The 25,339-nt window shown below is 41.2% G+C and overlaps 1 protein-coding gene across 1 annotated transcript in view; it reads right to left on the bottom strand.

Annotated features, from left to right (window-relative positions):
* cul3b (cullin 3b) overlaps positions 1-25,339 on the bottom strand; it is a 72,131-nt gene that overhangs the window by 35,661 nt on the left and 11,131 nt on the right. Inside the window, exons 2-3 of the mRNA XM_048542227.2 lie at positions 6,215-6,412; positions 4,989-5,102 (exon numbers count right to left, since the gene is read on the bottom strand). Of these exons, the coding sequence (XP_048398184.1) occupies positions 4,989-5,102; positions 6,215-6,412 (312 nt within the window). The remainder of the gene's footprint in view (positions 1-4,988; positions 5,103-6,214; positions 6,413-25,339) is intronic.

The following is a 25,339-nucleotide window of genomic DNA, read 5'->3' on the forward strand; positions in this document are numbered from 1 at the left end:
ATGTTAACTCTATTTTTTCCTTCATAGATGCTGCGAGACCAGCTGAACTTCTCCAGCAACTTGATTATAAAATACATTAGTGCTCAGAATCTATTCTTACTGCTAAATCCAACTTTTCCTAAGTTACCTACTGCATGGAAAATAACCGAAAAACTCCTCTCACTCCCAAGATGGAAGCCCATTCCCAAATTTTACTACAAATCTACGTGGGCCATTTTCCTGCTACAAAAGGAAATGTTAGCAGACTGTATTTCAACTCAAAGACAAATGGAAAGGGGGGGGGGGGCGCGAGAGCGGGGAAAGGGAGGGAGGGAGGGAGAGAACGGAGAGAACGGGACACAGCAAGGTCGGAAGCAAGAGATAGAGGTTACAGAGATAACAAGGTATAGAACTGAATGAACACAGAAGACCAAGCAGCATCAGAGCAGCGGGAAAGCTGACGTTTCGGGTCAAGACCGTTCTTCAGCAATGGGAGGGGAAGGGAGGGAGGGAGTGGGAGCGGCAGATAGAAGATGGATAAGGGAGAAGATAGCCAGGTCAAAGTGGTGGGGTCGAAGCCAGTAAAGGTGAATGTAGGTGGGGAGTTAGGGACGGGATAGGTCAGTCCAGGGAGATCAAGGAGGCAGGATGAGGTTAGTGATTAGCTTCTGTTCCAAAACTCTGTTTGATGACTGCTACCTTAACTCCATTACCACTTGCACAAACTTTCACCCCATGTCCCACCTTTGGTGTGTGCCCCATCAATACCATTGTTCAACAAAAATTTACCATTCTAAATTTTGAAAATCTGAATTCACATAATGCACATCATTTTGGTGGCATTTTTCAAGATTTACTGCAACCTTAGTGTGAAAAAGTACATTCTAAATTGAGGTCAGAAATCATGAGACAAGGTTATGGTCCAGCAGGTTTACTTGAAGACACAAGCTACTGGAGTCTCACTCCTCCTTCAGGTCTCAGCGAGAGGTAGCATCAGACACAGAATTTATGACCAAAGGATAAAAGGGTCACAAATTCTGTGAGCAATTACTGTATAACTGCAATATGACACAATTGAGAACCTACAAATGCAAATATTTATTATAAGAATGCATTTTCTTCCATAGGATGTGCTGTTCTTAACATGGCCAGCGCTTATTATGCATAATTAACTATCTTTGGAAAGGAACTACAGCTTTGAACTACTGTAGCCCTTGTGGTATAGTTACATTCAGTCGTATCAGGAAGAGAATACAAGAATTTTGACCCAGTAGAAGAAGAAATAGTGAATTTGTTCCAAATCATAATACTGTGCAGTTTGAAGGAGAACTTGCAAGCAGTCATGTTCAAACACACCTGCTCCCTTCTCCTTCCAGGCAGTAGAGGCGGCAGATTTGGAAGGTGATTTTGAAGGAGCCTTGAGTGAGCTGCTGCGGTGAACCTTGCAGATGGTATACCTTGGAAGACCATAAACATATGGGAGCAGAATTAGACTATTCGGCCCATCAGGTCTGCTCCACCATTTGATTATGACTGATATGTTTCTCAATCCAATTCTTCTGTCTTCACCCTGTAACCTTTGATTCACTTACTAATCAAGATCCTACTTATCTCTGTCTTAAAGACTTGCCTCCATGATCTTCAGTGGCAATGAGTTCCACTGATTCAGTGCTCTCCAACTGAAGAAATTGCTCATCTAAGTTCTAAAGGATAGTCCCTTCTCCCACTGTGTGTTAATACTGGAAGAAGTGAATGTTTAACATGGTGGATAGGGCACTAAAAGTCAGTTGCTTTGTCCTGGATTCTTTGCAGTTCCCTGCATATTACTGGAGCTGCGCTCATTCAGGCAAATATAGAGTATACCATCACACTTGAAACATGTGTCTTATAGTTTGGGGGGGGGGGGGGGGCAGGCTTTTCAGGGAGAAAGTTACTTGCAAAGAGTTCCAAGGGTCTACCTACTCTTTGGGCTAAGCATATAAAAACTGCTAATGGCATGCTCCTGGATGTTGATTCTGCAATGGTATTGCTATTGAATACAGAGACGGCTAGCTACTCTCTTGTTGGAGATGGACATTCCTTGGCACTTGTGTAGTGCAAATGTTATTTGTCACATCAGTCAAAGCATAAATGTTGTCCAGGCTGCTTCAGTATCTAAAGGAATCATAAATGGTGTTAAAATGTTGTGCAATTGTCTGTGAACATTCCCATTTCTCACCTTATGACAGAGGAAATGTCGTTAATGAAGCAGCTGCAAGTGGTTGGGCAATGACCCCAAAGAACTTAGAGTAGCTATGTTCTAAGCAGCTTGTTCAGAGATGTTATCACACCACTGGAGCAGGTGGTCTGGGTCCACATCCAAATCTCACCTGCTCTAGAGGTTTGTAGTAACATCTACAAACAGGTTGACCAAAAAAAATCTACACTGAGGAACTCAATGCCCTTGTAGCTTGAAAATAATGTCCCTACTTTGGGGCCAGGAGTTCAAGTTCTGCTTGCTCCAGATGTATCACAACGTATCTGAAGAGTGTGATTAAAAATATTTACCCTGAGAAGCTCCTACAGTGATGTCCCAGGATTGAGATGATTGGCCTTCAACAACCACAGCTCTCTTCCTTTGTGCTAGGTATGATTCCAAACAGCTGACTATATAATTGTTAATGACTGTAAAAAGTCAATAGCTGGTCTGCTTGACTGCATTTGTGTGCCCATAGAATTTCAGAGGGCACACTAAAATAGTGTAAGAGTCAAGCCTCAGTTTTATTGGTTGGTGAGAGCAATAGATGAAGTAGTGAACAATCACACAGTGCTCCTGGGACAAACACTAAAATGGAGTTGAAAAAGTTACTGCAAGTAAGAATAGGACACACGATCAACTGTATGACCCTGTTAAAGAGCGAGAAAACTACCAGAAATAGTAGTTGAAATGGATAGCAAATGCGCAATTTAAAGAACGACAGATAAACATACAAGTTAGAATATAAGGTTATGCACACCATTGATCTGCTGAACATACTGCGCTGTCCATTCAATGGAATTCCATGCAACATCATCCAACTCTGGTGAGCAGTTATCAACCAGAAATACTAACTGCTTCTCTCTCCACAGATGCTGTATATTCCAAATATTTCCAGCAGTTACTAAAAACAATCTATAAAGAGTAGTCAAGTGCAAGATTGAGCCCCCAAAAGCGAGTAGAAAATAGCAAATTATTGGAAGGTAATCAGAAATTGGCAGATATGTTGTTCGGTGCTTGCAAAACAGAAATTTAGGAAGAAATCGATTAAAGAAAAAATGAGATATATTCCTAAATAACAACAAATAGATTAGTTAAGCTGAAGCAAGACAAGATGTTGCAATACGTCCCAGCATTCTGAGTGAAATCAAGAAAGAAATTGTGGACAGCTTAGAAATTGTACTGATGCTTTCACTGAGAACAAAAAGACTGTAAAGGAGTTCTAGAGAGTTGTTAATCAAATGCTGATTTTTCAGAAAAGAGAGTAAAGAATTTAGGAAATCACAGTTCAGTTAATAGAATGGTGTGTGTTTGGAGACAATTTCAGCATGGCTGAAATGCCAAAATTTTGGATCTTTCTTCAATACAAATTCATGAAAGATATCAATAAATAGATAAAATGGGTTAGTATTATAAGTGCCTTCAATTTTTAGTGACCTATTCACCTCTTCAGGTTTGAATTGATAATAAATACATCATGGAAGTTAGTTTCTGCAAAACAACATCTGGAGTGCATTGTAAACAGATAGAAAATGACTGGGGTCCTTTAAATTCATTTACTCAAGAGAAAGAAAGGAAGAATAAATCATGAGTAACATGATATAATTCCATTGGAAAGAAGTATAAGTTATCTTCTGCTGGGGTCAATTTTGTTTTGCAGGGTTCAAATAGTTTTTTTTTCCTAGGGTTACTTTGGACTTTAGGAGGCTATTTTCCTGATTTTCAGTGGCTCATTTTTCATTCTAACTGATTTATTAGATAATGCAGTCAAGAAGTTACAGAAGCTTCTATATTTGTGTTGATTAGTGCGCTATTTGAACGGGTACAGTAGCAGAAAGAGATTCATCAAATGTCCTCAACCATTGTCAATACTCCATATAACATAAAAATCACATCAACCAACAAGGAAAACAGTAATTTTCTGGACAACACAACACCTAATATTGGCAACAGGCATATGTCAGAAGTTCTTTCAAACTAATACCTCTACACAAACAAAAAAGATATTCTGAGCACACCTCGCTAGCACTGGTTAACGTATTTCCTTCACAGTCACATAAGGCTAGAACATTTTAACCAGGCAGTTATTACATGCAGCATTTTGGCTTTCTCCCAATCACGTTTCTGCACCATGTGGCAACAGGGCTCAGGCAACAGCAAGGGATTCTACATCCATTTGCAAAGAATTGATTACTTCAGTGATTTCATGCCTTCCTGGCTGTCAGCTGATAGTTCCATTTGTGTTCTCACTTCTGGCTGCCTTTACTGTCCACCACCTCCATCCTCCACCCAACAACTCCAGCAACATACTCATCAAAAAGTGCCCACTTTCCTAAACTTCTTGTTCCTGTCCTACGCTGTTTTACTTTATGCTCCCTGCTGACAGGCTCACTAATGAACCTATGAGCAGCAAGCTTGAGACAGAAACACCCTTTGAACAGGTGAGCGGCTTATCATTGTCCATTGCACGTGTAAATGGGAGAAGACGTATGAATGTGATGGCAATGCTAAACAAGTTACTCAACAAAATAGGCCATTACATATAACAGGTAGGCTAATTAAGCCTCAGATCAACCAAAGTTAGTTCTATAATTTGATACTGTGTTTAAAATTACAAGTTCTATTGGCAAAATAATTTCATTAGACCCTTCATTCACTGATTTTATCTTTGGGAAGCATTCCTAACAGCACTAAAAACTGTACAAGTGAATTAAATACTGTGGAAGAATGCACAATTTTGTTAGTTTAAGTAACATCTATCAAGCCTACCCACCATATACATGAGGATGTCTCTTATCATCACCATTGCAGTCTGATGGTCATTCCATGCTTGATTTAAGGTCTGTAGAAAGTTATTATTTAACGAGTTCAATACATCTTCCCGTACCTGAAAAAGAAACATGCAGTTAGCTTTCATGGATAAGAGATAATGGGAACTGCAGATGCTGGAGATTCCAAGATAATAAAATGTGAGGCTGGATGAACACAGCAGGCCAAGCAGCATCTCAGGAGCACAAAAGCTGACGTTTCGGGCCTAGACCCTTCATCAGAGAGGGGGATGGGGGGAGGGAACTGGAATAAATAGGGAGAGAGGGGGAGGCGGACCGAAGATGGAGAGCAAAGAAGATAGGTGGAGAGGGTGTAGGTGGGGAGGTAGGGAGGGGATAGGTCAGTCCAGGGAAGACGGACAGGTCAAGGAGGTGGGATGAGGTTAGTAGGTAGCTGGGGGTGCGGCTGGGGGTGGGAGGAAGGGATGGGTGAGAGGAAGAACCGGTTAGGGAGGCAGAGACAGGTTGGACTGGTTTTGGGATGCAGTGGGTGGGGGGGGAAGAGCTGGGCTGGTTGTGTGGTGCAGTGGGGGGAGGGGATGAACTGGGCTGGTTTAGGGATGCAGTGGGGGAAGGGGAGATTTTGAAACTGGTGAAGTCCACATTGATACCATATGGCTGCAGGGTTCCCAGGCGGAATATGAGTTGCTGTTCCTGCAACCTTCGGGTGGCATCATTGTGGCAGTGCAGGAGGCCCATGATGGACATGTCATCAAGAGAATGGGAGGGGGAGTGGAAATGGTTTGCGACTGGGAGGTGCAGTTGCTTGTTGCGAACTGAGCGGAGGTGTTCTGCAAAGCGGTCCCCAAGCCTCCGCTTTCATGGGTAGTTTTCCGATGAGCATCCATAAGTTAAACTATTGATAACTAGCCGTAAGACTGCACTACTTAAATTTACCAAGTGTAGACAGACACTGGATCGAAAACATCCCCTTTTACCCAGCATTATTTACCATTAAATGGAAATTATTTTAAGCACTTACTCTCCCACCGGAATTCTTCGCTAGTGAAGCAATTTTATTTCTTTGTTTAAATAATGTTTACTATCGTTCTTTATTCAAATTCAGACAGTGGGGTTTATGAATTTAATTGAAGTCAAGATGAAGTTAAATGCAACTTCCAAAACACCCCACACAAATACTTTCGAAAAATACTTTAAAGGGGGCACATACCTTATTGATCAGATGTTCAGTTACAACTTCTCTCAGTCCAGTATACAGTTTCTCACCATGCTTATGTAACACCATTGTATATGCATTTCTGTAAAGTTCCTCAAAGCTGAGCCCACTATTATTTTTGCGCTGAATCTCTTGGATGGCATTCTTTAGTAAATCCCAGATGCTATTTACATATTTCTCATCCATAGTCATCTACAAGAGAAAATATACAATTTAACATTTTATATCAAATCAAGTTGTTAGTTTTGAAACTTTGAATAATAATTGGATACGAATCATCAGAATCATTTCTAAGATCAGAACTTTTTCTGATCTCATATGTTACCAAAGGCCTTACACTTTATTTGCTGCAAAAGTATAATTAAGCGGTAGAAGAAGCGGAGTGCTCAGGAGAGATGGGATAGTTATAATTAGCCCATGCAGCTCTTGTAAACCTGTAGCAGGCAGTTCTCAAATCATCACTCAAAGAATCACTCGTCACGCAAAAGAAAATGACTACAGGCTGTCATTTTCCGAAAGTTCTTAACGTGCTATAAGCAGAGTGCACGAAGACCCATAAATCCAAATTACTGAAGTATCTGTGCCCATCCAAACATACTAGTGCCATTAGAGCAATTCACGCCTTTTGCTTACCATAGCTATTCAGCTTTTATTTTCAGAAACAAAATAACTGGCATTAAAAAGTTGCATTTATATGATCTGTAATATATTAAAACATGAAGTCATTTCAAAGAAATGTTATCATACAGTAATGTATACCAAATCACAAAATGGCTGTAAGAAAAGGAGACTAGAAATTTGTTCAGAAGTTTTAAAGCATATCTTGACGGGGCAGAAGCAGAAGGCACTTGGGTAGAGAACACTAGAGTTTAAAGCCTCGGCATCTAAAGGTACAGTGCTGTATCGTTTCACAATGAAAACTGCGTCAGTTCAGAAAGCCAGAATTGGAATACAGAAATCAAGGGTCGTAGTGCTGGAGGATATTAAGAGTTAGGTGAGGTACTCAATGTAGGGATAAGGTTTAAAATCAAATTGTTTCCAGACTGGGCATCAAAAAGGAGATAAGTAAATAAAACTTAGTGCAAACTTCAGATGTGTCCGAGTATAGAGTTAAGTCAAAGGGAGAGGTTAGCCAGAAGGGCAATAGATTCTTTAATCTAGTTCTTGTGCAGGATATGGGCATCACCATCTAGTCCTGAATTTATTTCCCATCCATAATTCTCAATCACCCTCAAGCAGATGATTTTATGGGCTGCACAGGAGCTCAGTGATTAGGACTGCTGCCTCACAGCACCAGGGACCTGGGTTTGATTCCACCCTTGGGCAACTGCTTGTGTGGAGTTTGCATATTCTTCCAGTGTCAGCGTGGGTTTCTTCTTGGTGCTCCTGTTTCCTCCCAGAGTCCAAAGATGTGCAAGACAAGAGGACTGGCCATGCTAGATTGCCCAGAGTGTCCAAGGATGTTTAAGTTAGGTGGGTTAGACGTGGAAAATGCAGCGGTAGGGGAATGTGTCTGGATGGGACGCTCTTCAGAGGGGCAGTGTGGACTTGTTAGGCTGAATGGCCTGTTTCCACACTGTAGGGATTCTATATAAAAGATAGTGGTGGTGAGCTGCCTTCTTGAACTGCTGCAATCCATGTGGTATAGATGCACCAATGCTATGGGGAAGGAAGAGTCCTCCAATGCTAGAATTTCAGCCCAGCAACAGTGTAAAAAATAGCAAGACAGTCACTGGTCAGTATAATGCATGGCTTGAAGAGAAACTCAAAAGTACAGGTGTTCTCATGCATCTTTTGCACACATCTTTCTGATGGCTGAGGTCATAGCTTTGGAAGGCACTTTTGAAGGATCCCCCTAAGTGCATCTTGAACATAGTGGTGAAGGAAGTGAATGTTGAAGATGATTTGTCAATCAAATAGGTTGCTTTGTAGATGGTATAAAGCTTCAGTATCATTGGGGCTGCACTCATCCAGGGAACTGAACTGCTGACTTGTGCCTTGTACTTGACTGTAAAGAAGTCAAAAGGAGAGCTACTTGCTGCAAACTTCCCAGCCTCTAATCTCCTAACTTAGCCACAGTATTTAAATAGTTGGTTCATGGTAACTAATCCAGGATATAGTTAGTGAGTGATTCAGTAGTAGTTATGCAAATACATTTGAAATGGAGATGTTTATATTTGCGCTTGATGGAGATGCTCATTGCCTGACACTTGTATGGTGTAAACATCACTTGCCATTTATCAGCCCAAGCCAAACGTAGTTCAAATTTTGCCGCACACGGACAAAGTCTGCTTCAGTACCTGAAAATTTATAACTGATGTTGAACGTTGTTTACTGAAAAATGCACATTCCTACTTCTGACTTTTGATGGAGGCAAGATCATTGATAAACCCTGAGGAACCCCTGCCGTGATGCCTGGAAGTGAGATGATTGACCTGCAACGACCAAAAGCATCTCCATTTATCAATATATGAACCAATCTTTGAGGAGTTCCCACCCCACTGTATTCATTTATGCCAAAGTGCTCCTGAATGCCAGTCAACTAAAATTGCCTCAAGGTCACGGAATATCACTCTCAGCTCAACTCTGTTCAGCTCTACTCAGCAGTCCAGAGTCACTGGACTCAAAACATTAACACTGCTTTCTTCTCATGGATGCTGCCAGACCGGTTGAGTTTCTCCAGCAATTTCTGCTTTTGTTTCTCACTTCAACTTTACTCAGCTCTTCGGTCTGTGTTTGATCAAAGCAGTAATTAGGTGGTCTTAGACAAACAGAAACTGAGCTGAGTATTGGCAGTTGATAGAACTATTGACAATCCCTTCCATCAATATATCGATGATTGATCATAAAGGGACTGTATCAGAACTATCACCCATGCTTCCACTTTCGCCCTTTCCCATTATTCTCAACAATGTGATTGGGTTCCCCTTGTCCTTGCTTTTCATCCCACCAGCCTCCACATTCAAAAGATTATTCTCCGCCATTTCAGACAACTCCAGCAGAATGCCACCACCAAACATCTTCCCCTCATTCCCACTCCCCACCACCAGCTACCAGCACCCCACACCCACGCCCCATCTGCATCTCTCAGGGATCGTTGTCCTAGTCCATTCACAACCACCAACACTACCCCTCCTCCACCCAGCACCTTCCCACGTAACCACAGATGATGCAGCACCTGCCCATTCACCTCCTCACCACCCAAGAGCCTAAATGGTCTTTCCAGGTGAAGGAGCATTTCACGTGTACCTCCTCCAATTTTGTCTATTGTATTCGTTGCATCCAATGTGGCCTAATCTACATTGGAAAATCCACATGTAGACTGGATGACCACTTTGCAGAACACCTCTGGTCAGTGCGCAAGCATGACCCTGACCTTCCCGTAGCCAATGACTTTAACAAATTGTCCTGCTCGCACGCCCACATATCAGTCCTCGGTGTGCTGCAGTGTTCCAGTGAATCACAGTGCAAACCAGAGGAACAACATCTCATCTTCAGACTAAGTATTTACAGCCTTCGGGACTTAATTATTGAGTTCAACACCTTCAAATTGTGAAGCTTTATTTGTTACATTCCGTCGTCATGTCGTCTCTCCCCTCCCTCCATCCCAGACACAACATCGTTCTGCCATTCTCACATTCTGATCACTTAATCTGAACTATCAATGCACCCACACCCAGGAAATCCACCCCCAAACAGAAGCATAAATGCTGTCCCATCCACACCACTTCAGCTCTGAAGAGTCATCTAGACTCTAAACACTAGCTTGCTGTCTGACCAGCTGTAATCTTGAACATTTGTTGTTTTCAGACGCAACTGATTTATGCCCGCTTTTATGGACAAATATAATTGGGCAATTTTTCATGTTGCTGCAAAGATGTCAACATTGTCTGTGTACTGGAATAGTTTGGGTAGGGTCTACGCTGGCTGCACAGCAAAACTTTTCAGTATTATTGTCAATGCCATAGCCTGTGCAACATCCAGTGCCTTCAGCTATTTCATGATATCACATAGAATTAAATCAAATAGACAATCCATTGTATTGTCAACTGCAAACTTGATTAACATTACTATCTATGCCTTCATTCAACTTTCAAATAATGTTTAAGACTGAGGGCTCACTACAGGACCCTGTGAACAACCAACTATCACAATCTCCCACTCAGAATAGATTCTCTTTACCTCAAACCACATTTGCGATATTCAAAACAGCTTTCAGTTCATTTCATGGTTGAATCAGAATCACTAAACTTTAAATTTTCCTCAATCTTTTATGCTGACTTTATTAAATGCCTTCCAGTAGCTTGTGATATACAATCTTTCAACTTTAATGACCTCAAAATGTTAGATACATCAGCTATGACTAAATTTGCACTGCACAATCCACAGACTGATACCAGTCAGAATCATATAGCATAGAAACAGACCCTTTGGTCCAACTCATCCATACTGACTCGCTTCTTAAACTAAATGAGTCCTCATTGCCCGCATCTGGCCTCTAACCTTTCCTGTTTATGTACGTGTACAAAAGACTTTTAAAATTGCAAATGTACCTGTATCTCCCACTTCCTCAGGCCACATACAAACCATCCTGTGTAAAAAATGACCTAATTAAATAGACAAAAGGGTAGCAGATTCACTGGAAATCACTTACTTTTGTACTTTCAGGAAATGTTGATTCTCTATTTATTTGGAATTTTAAAAATTTGAATGTAGGGAATAAAACCTGATTCAATACGGATTCTGGAGAGCTGACACTTCCGTTTTTTTCCAATTTGAGTGACATCCAGATTCACTCGTCATTAACAACATGTACTGTATTTCAAGGAAACTTCAATTCTACTCAATACTCCTCTTGATACGGATGCTGCTGCACCCGAGTTCTTCCCAGAATTTGTTTAATTAAGATTTGCAGCATCCGCAGTAAAATAATTTTATTTTATATATCTGTTTCCTCTTACATAGTGAATCTGACTTTTGTTTTTAAAATAAGCAGCCTAGTGAGATGCCTTATTGACACTTTCTGAAACATCACTTACACCACCACCATCCCTTAATGTCATTCGAATAGTAATCCAGCGCAGCAGGATAATGTTCTGTGGAGACAGATTTGAAGTCCACTGCGACAGATGTCAAAATCTGAATTTAATAAAAATCTGGACTAAAAAGTTGGTCTGACTGCAGCCGTGTAATCATTGTTGATTGTCATATAAACTATATGCGAGTCACGACTGCAATGGGGTTGGCTCTTAATTGCCCTCTGAAATCTCCAAGAAAGCCAGTCAGTTCAAAGGCAATTAGAGATGTGCAAAAATGCTGGCCCAGCAAGTGATGCCCACATCACATTAACAAATTTAAATAAAAACTTTTTTTTTGAAGAGGCGACCAGATGTGTAGATGAGATCAATGCTTTTGATGCAGTCTACTTGGATTTCAGCAAGGCTTTTGATAAGGTCCTGCACAGAAGACTTGTACAAAGGCAACAATCCAGGGAATCCAAGGAAATTTGACAAATTGGATCTACACTTGGCTGTGTGGCAGGAAGCCGAGGCAACTATTGTGCATATTTCTCTGAATGGATCAGTGCTTCCAGTGAGGTACCACAGGGGTTAGTTTTGGGGCCCTTGCTGTTTGTGGTTAATATTAATGATTTAGGCTTGATTACAGGGGAGTTGGTCAGTAAATTCACAAATGATACAAAAATTGGTGGGGTGGTAAGCATTGAGGAAGATATCTTGGATCACAGTCAGTCAGTCTCAAATCACTTTGTCTTCAGGATAGATTTCAGTAACTTACCCAAAAATAATTGAGGATTGGTAGGTCTGCAGTTAACTGTTTTCTCTCTTTTGACTACTTGAGATCATGGAGGCAATTTGCAATTTTATGAAGTGATTCTCAAATCATGTAAACTTCAGAATTTGTTTTTAAACACCATGCTCGAATAGGAACCTCACACCATGTGGTAAAACATTAAACACTAATGTATAGAAGTGTACAGTTGGTAGTCCATTGAAGCTTGAATGTTTAACTGCTATTAAATAACAACAGAGTTTTATAGATTAATCAAGACGAGGACATTTTGTCTCCGGTAACGTGCATTAATAGTTTGATTCTGTCTTACTATACATTGATTTAAATAGAGTAAAAGAAAAGTGTGAATGTGACACTTGAAGTGTGGGTATCTAAATGGGGAGGCAGTGGCATAATCGTAATGTCAGTGGGCTAGTATTCCAAAAGCCGAGGCCTGGATATATTGATTTAAGTCGCAACACAATATTTTAAATTTACATTCAATTAATAAGTCTGGAATATAAAACTAATGGCTGCAATAAAAACCTTGACAGCTATCAATTATTGTAAAAACCCTTCTGGTTTACTAATGCCCTTCAAGGAAGCAAATCATCTATATGTTATTCCAGTCTCTTAGCCACATGGTTCAGTTCTTAACTGCTCTCTGAGACTCTCTATCAAGCCTCTCAATTTAAGGGCAATTGAAGATGGGCAACATATGCTAGCCTTGCAGGGGCCTCCTGTGGCCTAGTGGTAGTGTCCCTACCACGGACTGGGTTCAAGAACTGCCTGCTCCAGAGGTGAGTAGCAACCTTTCTGAACAGGTCGATTGGGAAAAAGATTTCCACCGTAGTCAGTGATCCCTACAGCCCATGAAAGCATTTTCTGTGTGCCAGTTGTGTTTTTTTTCAAATACAATAACCTGACATTCTATTAAAAAAATCATTCAAGTTAATTGGATACCTTAATGCTTTTATTTACAAACCATTAACTCATGTGACACACTATGATCAAATGGCTTATTTTGTAATCTGTGAAGGTCACACTGGGCAACTTTGTTCAAAGATAGCAAACTTTTTTTCCAGCAAATTAGAGTCAATCTAAAGTGATAAGATTGCATAAAAGGGATTTAGATGAATTTTAAAAAAGGAGCCATCTGTCAAAAGTGGCTAGAACTTTTCTGCCACTCAAGATATTTTAGCACAGGAAACGGTTGTGGCAGACCATTAAAAGATTGCAAAGTAAAACAGATCCACATTTGAAGATCAAGAAAATAGAAGGCCATTGGCAGAAATTGCAGCAGAACAAATTAATTGTGAATTCCTTTCTTAGAGATCTATCATGGACATGACAGGTGAAATACTTCCTTCAGAACTACAAATCTCTACAAGAGCTTAATTATGATCTAAGCTGGAGGCCTAATTTCAGGCCTTGCTACAGCAAGCTTATTTACAGAACTGCTACACCAATACGCTTTATTTTTAATGCTTCAAAACTATACTCCAAATTATTAACTTCGTTCATAAAATCTTTAAGACATATTTATAAAAACATTATTAAATCCATAGTGCCAGTGCTTAATATAATGTTCTTGGAATAAAGAAAATGTTACAATGTTTGTATTCAACACTCCTGGAATATTTAAATCATGAGGAAACTTTATTCTAGCTCATTTGAAAAGTTACTCTCACAACTGATTAACTCCAAAAAAAATCTTCAGACAACTACATTTAAAGAAACCAAAAAAATTGTACAGTTCCAATTAAAACCAAACACAAAACTTAAATTTTAAAGAGAATCTTACTGTTTGGATACTGTACATCTTCTTTCATTATTCTTTTCTTACATAAAATACTATTTAAAGTATGTTGTGTTTCAGCTTACTTTCTAAGAACATATTGGTTTCACAGCAGCTCTAACTTAATTGTCCAGTAAATTAGGATGAAAATAAGTGTTGAAAATTTACAACATAAAGAGGGACACACGCAAAGTCCATTTTGGATGCATAATGGTTCTCATTAAGCACAGCATCCTCAGAAATTGTTGCAAGATGCACACATTCATTTGGAACATAAAACTGCAAATTTACTCTTCTCTTCAAGAATCATGCTGAAATTAACAAAATACAATTGTGTGGTGAAACTGTCAAGGTGTACAGAATACCAGGGACCAACTGAGATTGTCTTGTTTGAAGTCAAGGAGATCAAGGGTAGAGAGGTACAAATTAATGCCAGATTTGGAAAAGGTTGACAAAGAAAAGCTCTATACATTAGGCAATGGCACAGGAAAGCTGCCCAGGGATTGGGAAGAGATTTGAGGGATACATGCTGAGCACCACTTATGAGAACCTGGCAATTCTAGCTAGAGCTCCCCAGCTGTGCTTGTGTCCAAGAAGGATGGCTCCTCAAGGCCCGATATGCACGACTGAAAAGTTAATGACAAGTTAAACCTGATCCAATTCCCACTCAACACCCTGCCTGGAAGATTGCATAGATTGGGTAAGTAAAGTATGCTCAAGAGGTATACTGATATGTTCCCTCTACTGATTGCACAAAGGAAATCACCACTTTCTAACTCCAAATGGGTTATACCAGTATCAAGTCATGCCACTCTGACTGCAAAATGCACCAAAGGTGGACGAACTGGACAGAGGTGGGCTAATCCAACTGGATGGTGTCCCTAGACGACCTCAGTTAACAGCAACACTTGGGAAACACAGAGCAACGCCCTCTTCTAAAAAATGCTTTGAACTGAACTCACCATTAATCTCAAAGAAATTTTTTCCCATGACCCAAATGATCTATCTTGGGAGCATGTTGTAGGTCAAATATGAATACTGCCAGAGTTGCAAAAGTACAAGAAATTTCACTGTTCCTTATTCCTACAACAAAATTGGGAATAAGATTCTTAGGAATGTGTGGGCTCTATTAATGAGTTAATCCCAAATTTCAGCATAGTAGCTACACTGCTAACAGAACCACCACAGTAAAAATACAAAAGGTAGTGTGATTGAAAAATGCAAAACCGCTTTTGAAAAGCTGAAGTCCATTTTAGTAAGTGAGCCAGTGCTTGCAGCTCCAAACTTTCAGTATTTAAGATGGTCATTCAATGCAAGTGACATGAGGATTGGGCCATCCTTCAGGAAACTGAAGATAATGAAATGTGAGGCTGGATGAACACAGCAGGCCAAGCAGCATCTCAGGAGCACAAAAGCTGACGTTTCGGGCCTAGACCCTTCATCAGAGAGGGGGATGGGGAGAGGGAACTGGAATAAATAGGGAGAGAGGGGGAGGCGGACCGAAGATGGAGAGTAAAGAAGATAGGTGGAGAGAGTATAGGTGGGGAGGTAGGGAGGGGATAGGTCAGTCCAGGGAAGACGGACAGGTCAAGGAGGTGGAATGAGGTTAGTAGGTAGCTGGGGGTGCGGCTTGGGGTGGGAGGAAGGGATGGGTGAGAGGAAGAACCGGTTAGGGAGGCAGAGACAGGTTGGACTGGTTTTGGGATGCAGTGGGTTTGGGGGGGGGGGGGGGGAGAAGGGGGGAAGAGCTGGGCTGGTTGTGTGGTGCAGTGGGGGGAGGGGACGAACTAGGCTGGTTTAGGGATGCAGTAGGGGAAGGGGAGATTTTGAAACTGGTGAAGTCCACATTGATACCATATGGCTGCAGGGTTCCCAGGCGGAATATGAGTTGCTGTTCCTGCAACCTTCGGGTGGCATCATTGTAGCAGTGCAGAGGCCCATGATGGACATGTCATCTAGAGAATGGGAGGGGGAGTGGAAATGGTTTGCGACTGGGAGGTGCAGTTGTTTGTTGCGAACTGAGCGGAGGTGTTCTGCAAAGCGGTCCCCAAGCCTCCGCTTGGTTTCTCCAATGTAGAGGATGCCGCACCGGGTACAGTGGATGCAGTATACCACATTGGCAGATGTGCAGGTGAACCTCTGCTTAATGTGGAATGTCATCTTGGGGCCTGGGATAGGGGTGAGGGAGGAGGTGTGGGGACAAGTGTAGCATTTCCTGCGGTTGCAGGGCAAGGTGCCGGGTGTGGTGGGGTTGGAGGGCAGTGTGGAGCGAACAAGGGAGTCACGGAGAGAGTGGTCTCTCCGGAAAGCAGACAGGGGAGGGGATGGAAAAATGTCTTGGGTGGTGGGGTCGGATTGTAAATGGTGGAAGTGTCGGAGGATGATGCGTTGTATCCGGAGGTTGGTAGGGAGGTGTGTGAGAACGAAGGGGATCCTCTTAGGGCGGTTGTGGCGGGGGCGGGGTGTGAGGGATGTGTTGCGGGAAATACGGGAGACGCGGTCAAGGGCGTTCTCGATCACTGTGGGGAAACTGAATCTGGAATCGAGACACCATTTGGGCACTTCTCCAAATAAGGACGCAAATTTCAGAAACAACACTCCATAGCAAAGACAGAAACCCTTGGTTTATTACTGGTTCTCAAATACTGAGATATATACCTGAAATGGGTACAGAAAGACCACTGTCTATACTGACAACACGGTAAAATGTGTGAAAACATTTACAGAATCGGAACATCAGGTTAGTCCATTGGAGAACATTCATCCAATCATACCACTTAAAAATTGGCTATGTTACCAGAAAACCAAATGGGAGTGAAATTGCCCTGTCCACAGTCTAAAGGGATCCAGCTCGATAACAGTAATGTTACTGGACTAGTAAACGAGAGGCCCACACTAATATTTCAGATTCAAATCCAATAACAGCAGTTGAAGGAATTTAGGGTTACGTGGCCCAATCATCGAGTCCCTGAGCCAGAGGCTTGGGCTCAAGTCCCACATGCCCAGAGGTGTGCCTACCACCATCTCCCCTACCATTGAACAGCAGAGCAGACTTGATAATCTATAGCTACTCCTTGGTCTAGAACCAAAAAAAAATGTTGACAGACTAGACAAGTTGACAATATAGAGTGCATATGTTGTATTACATTTATGACTTTATTCCCTTTGTAACAAAATTTGAAAAACCTCATCTCATTCATCCTGCAGGGGTAGGTGCCACAATAAGGGTTCAGAATCAGAAATAGCATGGACAATGTTTAAAAACATATCTTGAAGCTCAACATTAACAAGGTCTGCTACCCGAAACGTCAGCTTTTGTGCTCCTAAGATGCTGCTTGGCCTGCTGTGTTCATCCAGCTCCACACTTTGTTATCTTGGGTTCTCCAGCATCTGCAGTTTCCATTATCTCTGCTACAGCTAAAAATTGATTTGCACATGTAAATCCAGTCACACTGGAGAAAATCTATGTTGGGGCGTATCCATAGAATGGCACACCTGCACGTAATGGTAATTTCAAACAAAAAGAAATGCAACAGGAAGAGATTACAAGGACATTATAGTTCCTCTCAGCAGAAGCCATTGCAGAAATATACGAAAAAGGTTTAAACCAACTGCAAACTAGTCCGAGTGTTGAAGATGTAACATCTCAGTGTGTGGACTAGTGTGCTGTGAAAGATCACAGCTCTGTGAACAGACATTTAAATACTCCAGCATCGTATTGCAGTTACAGCAAGAAAGAAAACTCTCACCAGGTGGCTGCAGTCAGCCGCCACCAAAAGGACTCAGAACAACAGTTTCAATCAACCTACAAAGTCAATACTCTCAAAACTGACTCTGCAGGTCTGGCAGCATCTGTTCAGAAAAATAATCAGATTTAACATTTTGGGTCTGGTGACCCTTCCTCAGAATGTTAACTTTTTTTTTCTTCAGATGCTGCCAGACCCGTTGAACTATTCCAGAAACTTCTGTTTTTGTTCCTGATTTACAGTTCCCGCAGTTCTTTTAGGCTCAATTTGACTGTCTAATTACCAATGGTTCAACTAGCAATGTCAGCAACACCAGGAACATAATTTCAATGGACACAAAGTTAAATATCCATTTCACACACAAATTCAGAGGCTGATCCAAATAACTACTTTTAAAAAACTGATCTTTTTTAAATCATCTCATTTCTGACCTGTTTCTACGTGTTACACTACACTATTAATTAGTACTCACTCCTTATTAAGTCAATAAAGTCTGGTTAACTTGGCTCCTTTTAATAGACAAGTTCATTTGGGTCTGGGAGAAAGTCATCCACAAGAGAACAGGCATTTTTAAAATTAACATTGTTGTGACCAAGGGGATAGATAAATAGCCAAGAGGAGCCTGTTCATTGTTAATCACCTAGGAGCTTAACAATTTGAAGCAAGTCTGGAACCATAACGGTAAATGTGATTATTTCCAGAATTAAATTTATTCAATTCAAATCATGGAACTTCAAATTAAGCTCAGACTGCATTTAAAGGTATTCATAACATTATTTTCATAGGTATGACATAAAAACATCAAACTGAAGTGGTATCATTGGACCAAAATAGATGGAATAATACACCTCATAGCCAGTAACATCAATTGAACTTTCTATCTCAACCTTCAGCTATTTACTCCAAGTTCTGGAAACAAAAAATATTGACATGCTGCTACAAGCTGCTCATCTCCCGGTCGAAGGAAAGCTTAATTATAGAACGTTGCAGCACCGTACAGGCCATTTGGCCCACGATGTTGTGCCGGCCTATTATCCTACGAAGATCAATCTACCCTGCATACCCTACATTTTACTATCCTCCATAAGTCTCTCCAAGAGTCGCTTAAAAGTCTCTAAATTATCTGACTCTACTACCACTGCCAGCAGCGCATTCCACACGCTCACCACTCTATGTAAAGAACCTACCTTTGACATCTCCCCTATACCTTCCTCCAATCACCTTAAAATTATGCCCCTTGTGACAGTCATTTCCGGCCTGGGAAAAAAAATCTCCGGGTATCCACTCAATGCTTCTAATCATCTTGTGCACCTCTATCAAGTCAACCCTCATCCTTTTTTGCTCCCATGAAAAGAGCCCTAGCTCCCTCAATCTATCGTTATAAGGCTTGCCCTTCAGTCCAGGCAACATCCTGGTAAATCTCCTCTGCACCCTCTCTGAAGCTTCCACATCTTTCCGATAATGAGGTGACCAGAACTGAACACAATGTTCCAAGTACGGTCTAACCAGAGTTTTATGGAGCTGCAGCATAGCCTTACAGCTCTTAAACTCCATTGCACGGCTGATGAAAACTAACACACCATACACCTTCTCTACAACTCTATCAACTTGGGTAGAAACTTTGAGGGATCTATGGACATGGGCCCCAAAATCCCTCTGTTCATCTACACTGCCGAGAATCCTGCCATTAACCCTGTATTCTGCATTCAAATTCGAACTTCCAAAATTAATCACTTCACACTTTTGAGTTGAATTCTATCTGTCACTTGGTTGCCCAGCTCTGCATTTGGTCAATGCCCTATTGCAAACTACAACAGCCCTCCACAATAACCATAACTCCAACAACCTTCGTGTCATCAGCAAACTTACTAAACCACCCTTCCACTTCTTCATCCAAATCATTTATAAAGATCACAAAGTGCAGAGATCCCAGAACAGATTCCGGTGGAACATCACTGGTCACCGAGTTCCAGGCTGAATACTTTCCATCTACTACCATCCTCTGTCTTCTATTGGACAGCCAGCTTTGTATCCAGACAGCCAAATCTCCCTGAATCCCATGCCTCCTTACTTTCTGAATGATAAGGTTCCACTTGGTAGGCTCAAGTGCCTTGCTAAAATCCATATACACCACACCCACTGCTCTACCTTCATCGATGTATTTGGTCACAAAGAATTCATTAAGGCTTGTGAGGCATGACCTGCCCCTCTCAAAGCCATGCTGACTATTTCTAAATCAAACTGTGCTTTTCCTAATAATCATAAATACTATCGCTCAGAATCCTCTCCAACAATTTGCCCACCACAGATGCAAGACTGACCAGTTTGTAATTTCCAGAACTATCTCTATTCCCTTTCTTGTACAAGGGAATGACTACAATTAAAATGAAAACAATAGAAAGGAAAACAAGTGACCATGCAGGTTTGTAGCACATACAGAGTCAAGTAATGACAAGAAATGTCAAATTAAGTTACGTTGGTGATATAAAATAAAAGGAAATAAAAAGGAAATAAAAGTTTTGAATTCCCTCTCAGATCAAACAGAAAAAGTAAGAATGTGCACAGAATGGTTAAAGTTAAGCAAACAATTGAGGTGGAGACTGAAATCAAAGGCAAGAATATACTAATAGAAGCAAAATGAGTTGGCAGACATTTCTAGTGAGCATGTGAACAAAGTTACAAGGCATTAATAATTTTAAAGCAAGACATGTGACCCAAATGCTCTGGAGCCAAAATGATTGTAGAGAAGTAAAGCCTGACGTCCTTATCAGATATGGAAACTGTCTATGCATGAATGTTCAAGAGTGAGGAGACTGCCGAGGTGTTCAGCAATATCAGCTATGTTTGGTATTGCAACATGAACAGTATAAATTAAGGAAAATTCAAACGCATCCAAACGGTGGTCAAAAGACAGCAGGTACAGATGGACTGGTAGTGGACTCAATAACATTACACAACTATAGTCATTTAGGATGCTGTTGAAGTCCTGAACTAGCTAAGGTTCCAAGCAGTGAATGCTGGATTGAAGGAAAAAAATACACTTAAGAGCTCTGAAAGAACAGATTCACGTAAATAGATGCCCTCTACTAAATACCTTGATATCACAAATCATTAAATATCTAACTGATTAGCATCACACAGATGTTGCTATTCACTAATCAGAAGCTATTCAGTTTGCAGCCCTCCCGATTAGAGCAACATGAAACTTTAAATGCAAAATTAAGGGTGGATGGAAAGGAGAAAATTAGAAACAATGAGCAGAAACAACAGATCAATACCACAACCTGTCATTTGCTGAATGGAGGCGAGTCTTCAACATGTGGGTTAACTAAATAATCACCATATTCGTTTTAGAAATATGCTTAGACAAAAACAAGATCTAACGAGTCCTAATTTCAATTTTCCAAGATAAACGTTAAAAGATCTGAGGTGCGGAAGAATCTTGATGTCCTGCTGCATGAATAACAAACGTTTAGTATATTGGCACAGATTGATGATAGTATAAGGTAACGGTGGAGGTTAGACAGACCTTAGGTTTAGGGTAAAAGTTTGGCACAACATCATGGGCCGAAGAGCCTATACTGTGCTGTACAGTTCTAATGTTCTATTCCATGTCCTAAGTACTTAAGAAAGCCAATAGAGTGCAATGGGAAACTAACTCAAAGTTCGAGGTTATCCTTCAGTAACACAGGCTGATGAGACAGCATCCAGAATATTCTCTACAGTATTGGACTCGTGATTTAATGAGGGATTAAATATGCTCGAAGCAATTCCGAGAAGGTTTACAGGTGGAATTGGTAGGATAGGTTAGACAAGCAAGGTTTACATATGATGGAGTTTAGAACAGGAGGTGACATGATTGAAATATACAGATTCTTAAAGGTCTTAGCAGTGTGGTTTGGAAAGAAGGGTCTAAAGAAGGGTCTAAGCCTGAAATGCCAGCCCTCCTGCTCCTGATACTGCTTGGCCTGCTATGGTCATCCAGCTCTACACCTTGTTATCTTGGATTTGGAAAGAATGTTTTCTCTTGTGGAAGAATTTAGAACTAGGGGTCATTGTCTTAATATAATGGGTCACCTTTGGCACAAGGTTGTAGCTCAGGTTGTGGATGCTGTTCTTTGTTAGCCCACTGAACAAGTTGTTCTGTGGTGTGCAGCTATTTCATTACCCTTCTAGGTAACATCAGTGTGACCTCTAATCAAAGCGTTGATATTCTGTTTCTTCCAGATGTGAGAGATCCTCTGGTGTGACAGTCTTGTCGCTTCTGGTTCTGTTGTATTAGCAAAGGTCTGTATATGGGGTCTATTTCTATGGGTTTGTTAATAGAGTCCATTGTTGAGAACCAGGCATCCAGAAATTCCCTTGTATGTCTGGTGTTTGCTTGCCCCAGTATGGTCACTTTGTCCCATAGTTCTCAACACAGGACTCCATTAACAAACACAAAGAAACAGACCCTGCATACAGACCACTGCTAAAAAACAACAGAACTGGAAGCGACAAGATGATCATACCAAAAGATCATATAAATCCAGAAGGACGCAGAACACCAATGCTTGGACTAGAGGTTGCACTGTTGATGTTGCCTAGAAGGGTAACAAGACGTCTGTACACCACAGTACAACTGGTTTGGTGAACTAACGAACACTGCAAGGGGGTCCCCATTCAAGATAAATGAGAAGTTTTTTTTCACTGCTTAGAGGTTTAGGAGTCTTAGGAACTGCTTTCACCACCTTTACAGGAAGGGAGTCAGAGTATTTTTAAGACAGAGATATTCTTGATAAGAAGACTGAAAGGTTATTGGGGTAGGCAGGCATGTGGATTAATCAGATCAGTTAATCTTATTGAACTGATTGAGCGGCTGAAGGGTCTGACAAGCCTATTCCTCCTCTTAATTTATACATTTGTAAACAAAAGGATACAAATTATACAGCATTTGTCAAACTGCTGGGAAGTAAATAAAAACCTAATGAAAAATGCTTACATATTCAAAAAAATCTCCATTCTGGAATTATGATGCCCTCATATCTTTAACTTTGAGGAATCTGATTGTAGAGAAATTTGAGATAATGCTAAGAGTCATTACAAAATACTTTTCAGACCAAGAGGAAGCACGTGTAAATGGCTACTAACATGGCATCGTGTACAGCATTGGCAGATCAACATTGATGAAACCACTTCTAAAGATTTGATCTAGTTGTCCTTAACTGATAGAAATTGATAACTGTGATATATTACTATTCTGTTCACAAAAATCAAGTTACAGCTCTTCGGGTATCAGTTTAGCCTCTACCAGGCATTAACACTAATAGTTTAAAAAGACGACATTGCTGAATGCTCATATTTCAATTTCACAGCATTTGAATTGTATGATAATCGTAATATTTCACAATGTTCACATGTCAATCATAAAAACATAGACAACAAAAAGCCTCACCATGCCTCCACCTCTTAACTTAGACTTTAAAATAGAAACTGCAAAGTGGTTTGGTGAAGTCTAGCTTTGGTGGTTTGATGGAACTCGTAGATGCTTTATAAAAATGATGGAGTTCACAAGTTGATATTCCAACACAATGTTTGTTTACGGACATGCTCCATTATATTGCCAAAAGATTTTGATACAAACTTTTGCTAAACTTCTAACAAAAAGGCATGAATTAAAGCACCCACTCTTGCTAACTTGCCTTGTCCACGGCCAGTCTAACTTAAACTCTTATGAGTCAGGTAGAAGTCATGAAAGTTTGCTTCCAAGATTAACAAATGAAATTAGTTGGGCAATCCCAACTCGTATATCACATATCTGGATTCAACCATAGGACAGTGCATAATGCAGCACAAAACTGAAAATTATTTCGTTACACATGTAACATGCATAAATATAGGTTGTCAAGCTGGATGGTGATAGCTGCCTAGACAAGTAATCTTTGACCAGCTGAGAAGGGGTCTCAGCTCCCCTTCATTTTAACCCTCTACCAATCACCCACCCACCCCACGGCAAGGTTGGAACAATTGCTTTTCCTTCTTTTTCTTAAGCACTTAGCTACCACATTTCAAATAAACTTAGAGAAAATTCCAAGATTTTCTTGAGTGTAACAATGGAGTTTTAACACCTACTAAAGTGAACAAAATAAGTGTGATAAAATGATAGGTTGGTTAATAGTTGGCTACACAGCTAGTTTGTGATGCAGTGATGCCAGAAGTGTGGGTTCAATTCTTGTACTAGTTGAGATTACTATGCAGGTCCTGCATTCTCAACCTCACAACTCACGAGGTGTGGTGACCCTCTGATTAAACTCACCACCAGTCATCTCTAATAACACAGCAGCCCTATGGTCCCCTGGAACAATGGCAACTTGATTGTTTGGCTTCTAGTGAGCCATTAGTAGCAATAAAAACTGATTCATTTGGGAAGGTAGCATACAGAAGTTACAAAACAAAGGATGTTGGGCTTGGAAAGAAGTTACCTTCGGTGCTCACAATCCAACTGCTTTAATGAAACTTACAAAGCCTGATCGTAATCTCATTACTTTGCTGCGTGTTGTTTTATTTTCATGAGACAAACAACAATTCTAGAAGTAATGACAGAGATAACAAGGTGTAGAGCTGAATGAAGACAGCAGGCCAAGCAGCATGATAGGAGTAGGAAGGCTGACATTTCGGGCCTAGTCCCTTCATCAGAAAAGGGGGAGGGGAAGGGGACTCTGAAATAAATAGGGAGAGAGGGGGAGGCAGATCGAAGATGAATAGAGAAGATAGGTGGAGAGGAGACAGACATATCAAAGTGGCAGGGATGGAGCCAGTAAAGGTGAGTGTAGGTGGGCAGGTAGGTCAGTCCAGGGAGGATGGACGGGTCAAGGGGGTGGGGAGGAGTTAGTAAGTAGGAAATGGGGGTGCAGCTTGAGGTGGGAGGGGCGGAGAGGTGAGAGGAAGATCAGGTTAGGGAGGCGGGGATGAGCTGGGCTGGTGTTGGGATGCGGTAGGGGAGGGGAGATTTTGAAGCTTGTGAAATCCACATTGATACCGTTGGGCTGCAGGGTTCCCAAGCGGAATATGAGTTGCTGTTCCTGCAACCTTCGAGTGGCATCGTTGTGGCACTGCAGGAGGCCCAGGATGGACATTGCAGTTCAATGGTATCAATGTGGATTTTACAAGCTTCAAAATTTCCCCTCCCCCTAACGCATCCCAACACCAGCCCAGCTCGTACCCACCTCCCTAACCTGTTCTTCCTCTCACCTATCCTCTCCTCCCACCTCAAGCCGCACCCCCATTTTCTACCTACTAATCCCACCCTGCCGCTTGACCCATCCATCCTATCTCCTCCTTACCTCTCCGCCTGCACTCACCTTTACTGGCTCCATCCCTGCCTCTTTGATTTGTCTGTCTCCTCTCCACTTATATTCTCCTCTATCCTTCTTTGATCTGCCTCCCCTCTCTCCCTATTGATTTCAGAACCCCTTCCCCTCCCCAATTTCTGAAGGGTCTAGACCTGAAACGTCAGCTGCTTGGCCTGCTGTGTTCATCCAGCTCTGCACCTTGTTATCTCGGATTGTGCAGCATCTGCAGTTCCTATTATCTCTTGTAGTAATAACAATTGCTTTTCAGATTTTATACAGACAATTTGAGAACAAAATTTAGAACTGAGAACAGCTCACACTGGATTTAATAATGAAAAGCAAACCCGAATTAACTAATAATCTGACATGCAGCTGGTTTGCAATTCCACCTTCTTGAAATTAAAGTTTTTAATTTAAAGTAAGCAAACTAAAGGAATGAGAAATAAATTGATCA

This window comes from Stegostoma tigrinum, chromosome 14, assembly GCF_030684315.1.
Source record: "Stegostoma tigrinum isolate sSteTig4 chromosome 14, sSteTig4.hap1, whole genome shotgun sequence".
NCBI classification, from domain to species: domain Eukaryota; kingdom Metazoa; phylum Chordata; class Chondrichthyes; order Orectolobiformes; family Stegostomatidae; genus Stegostoma; species Stegostoma tigrinum.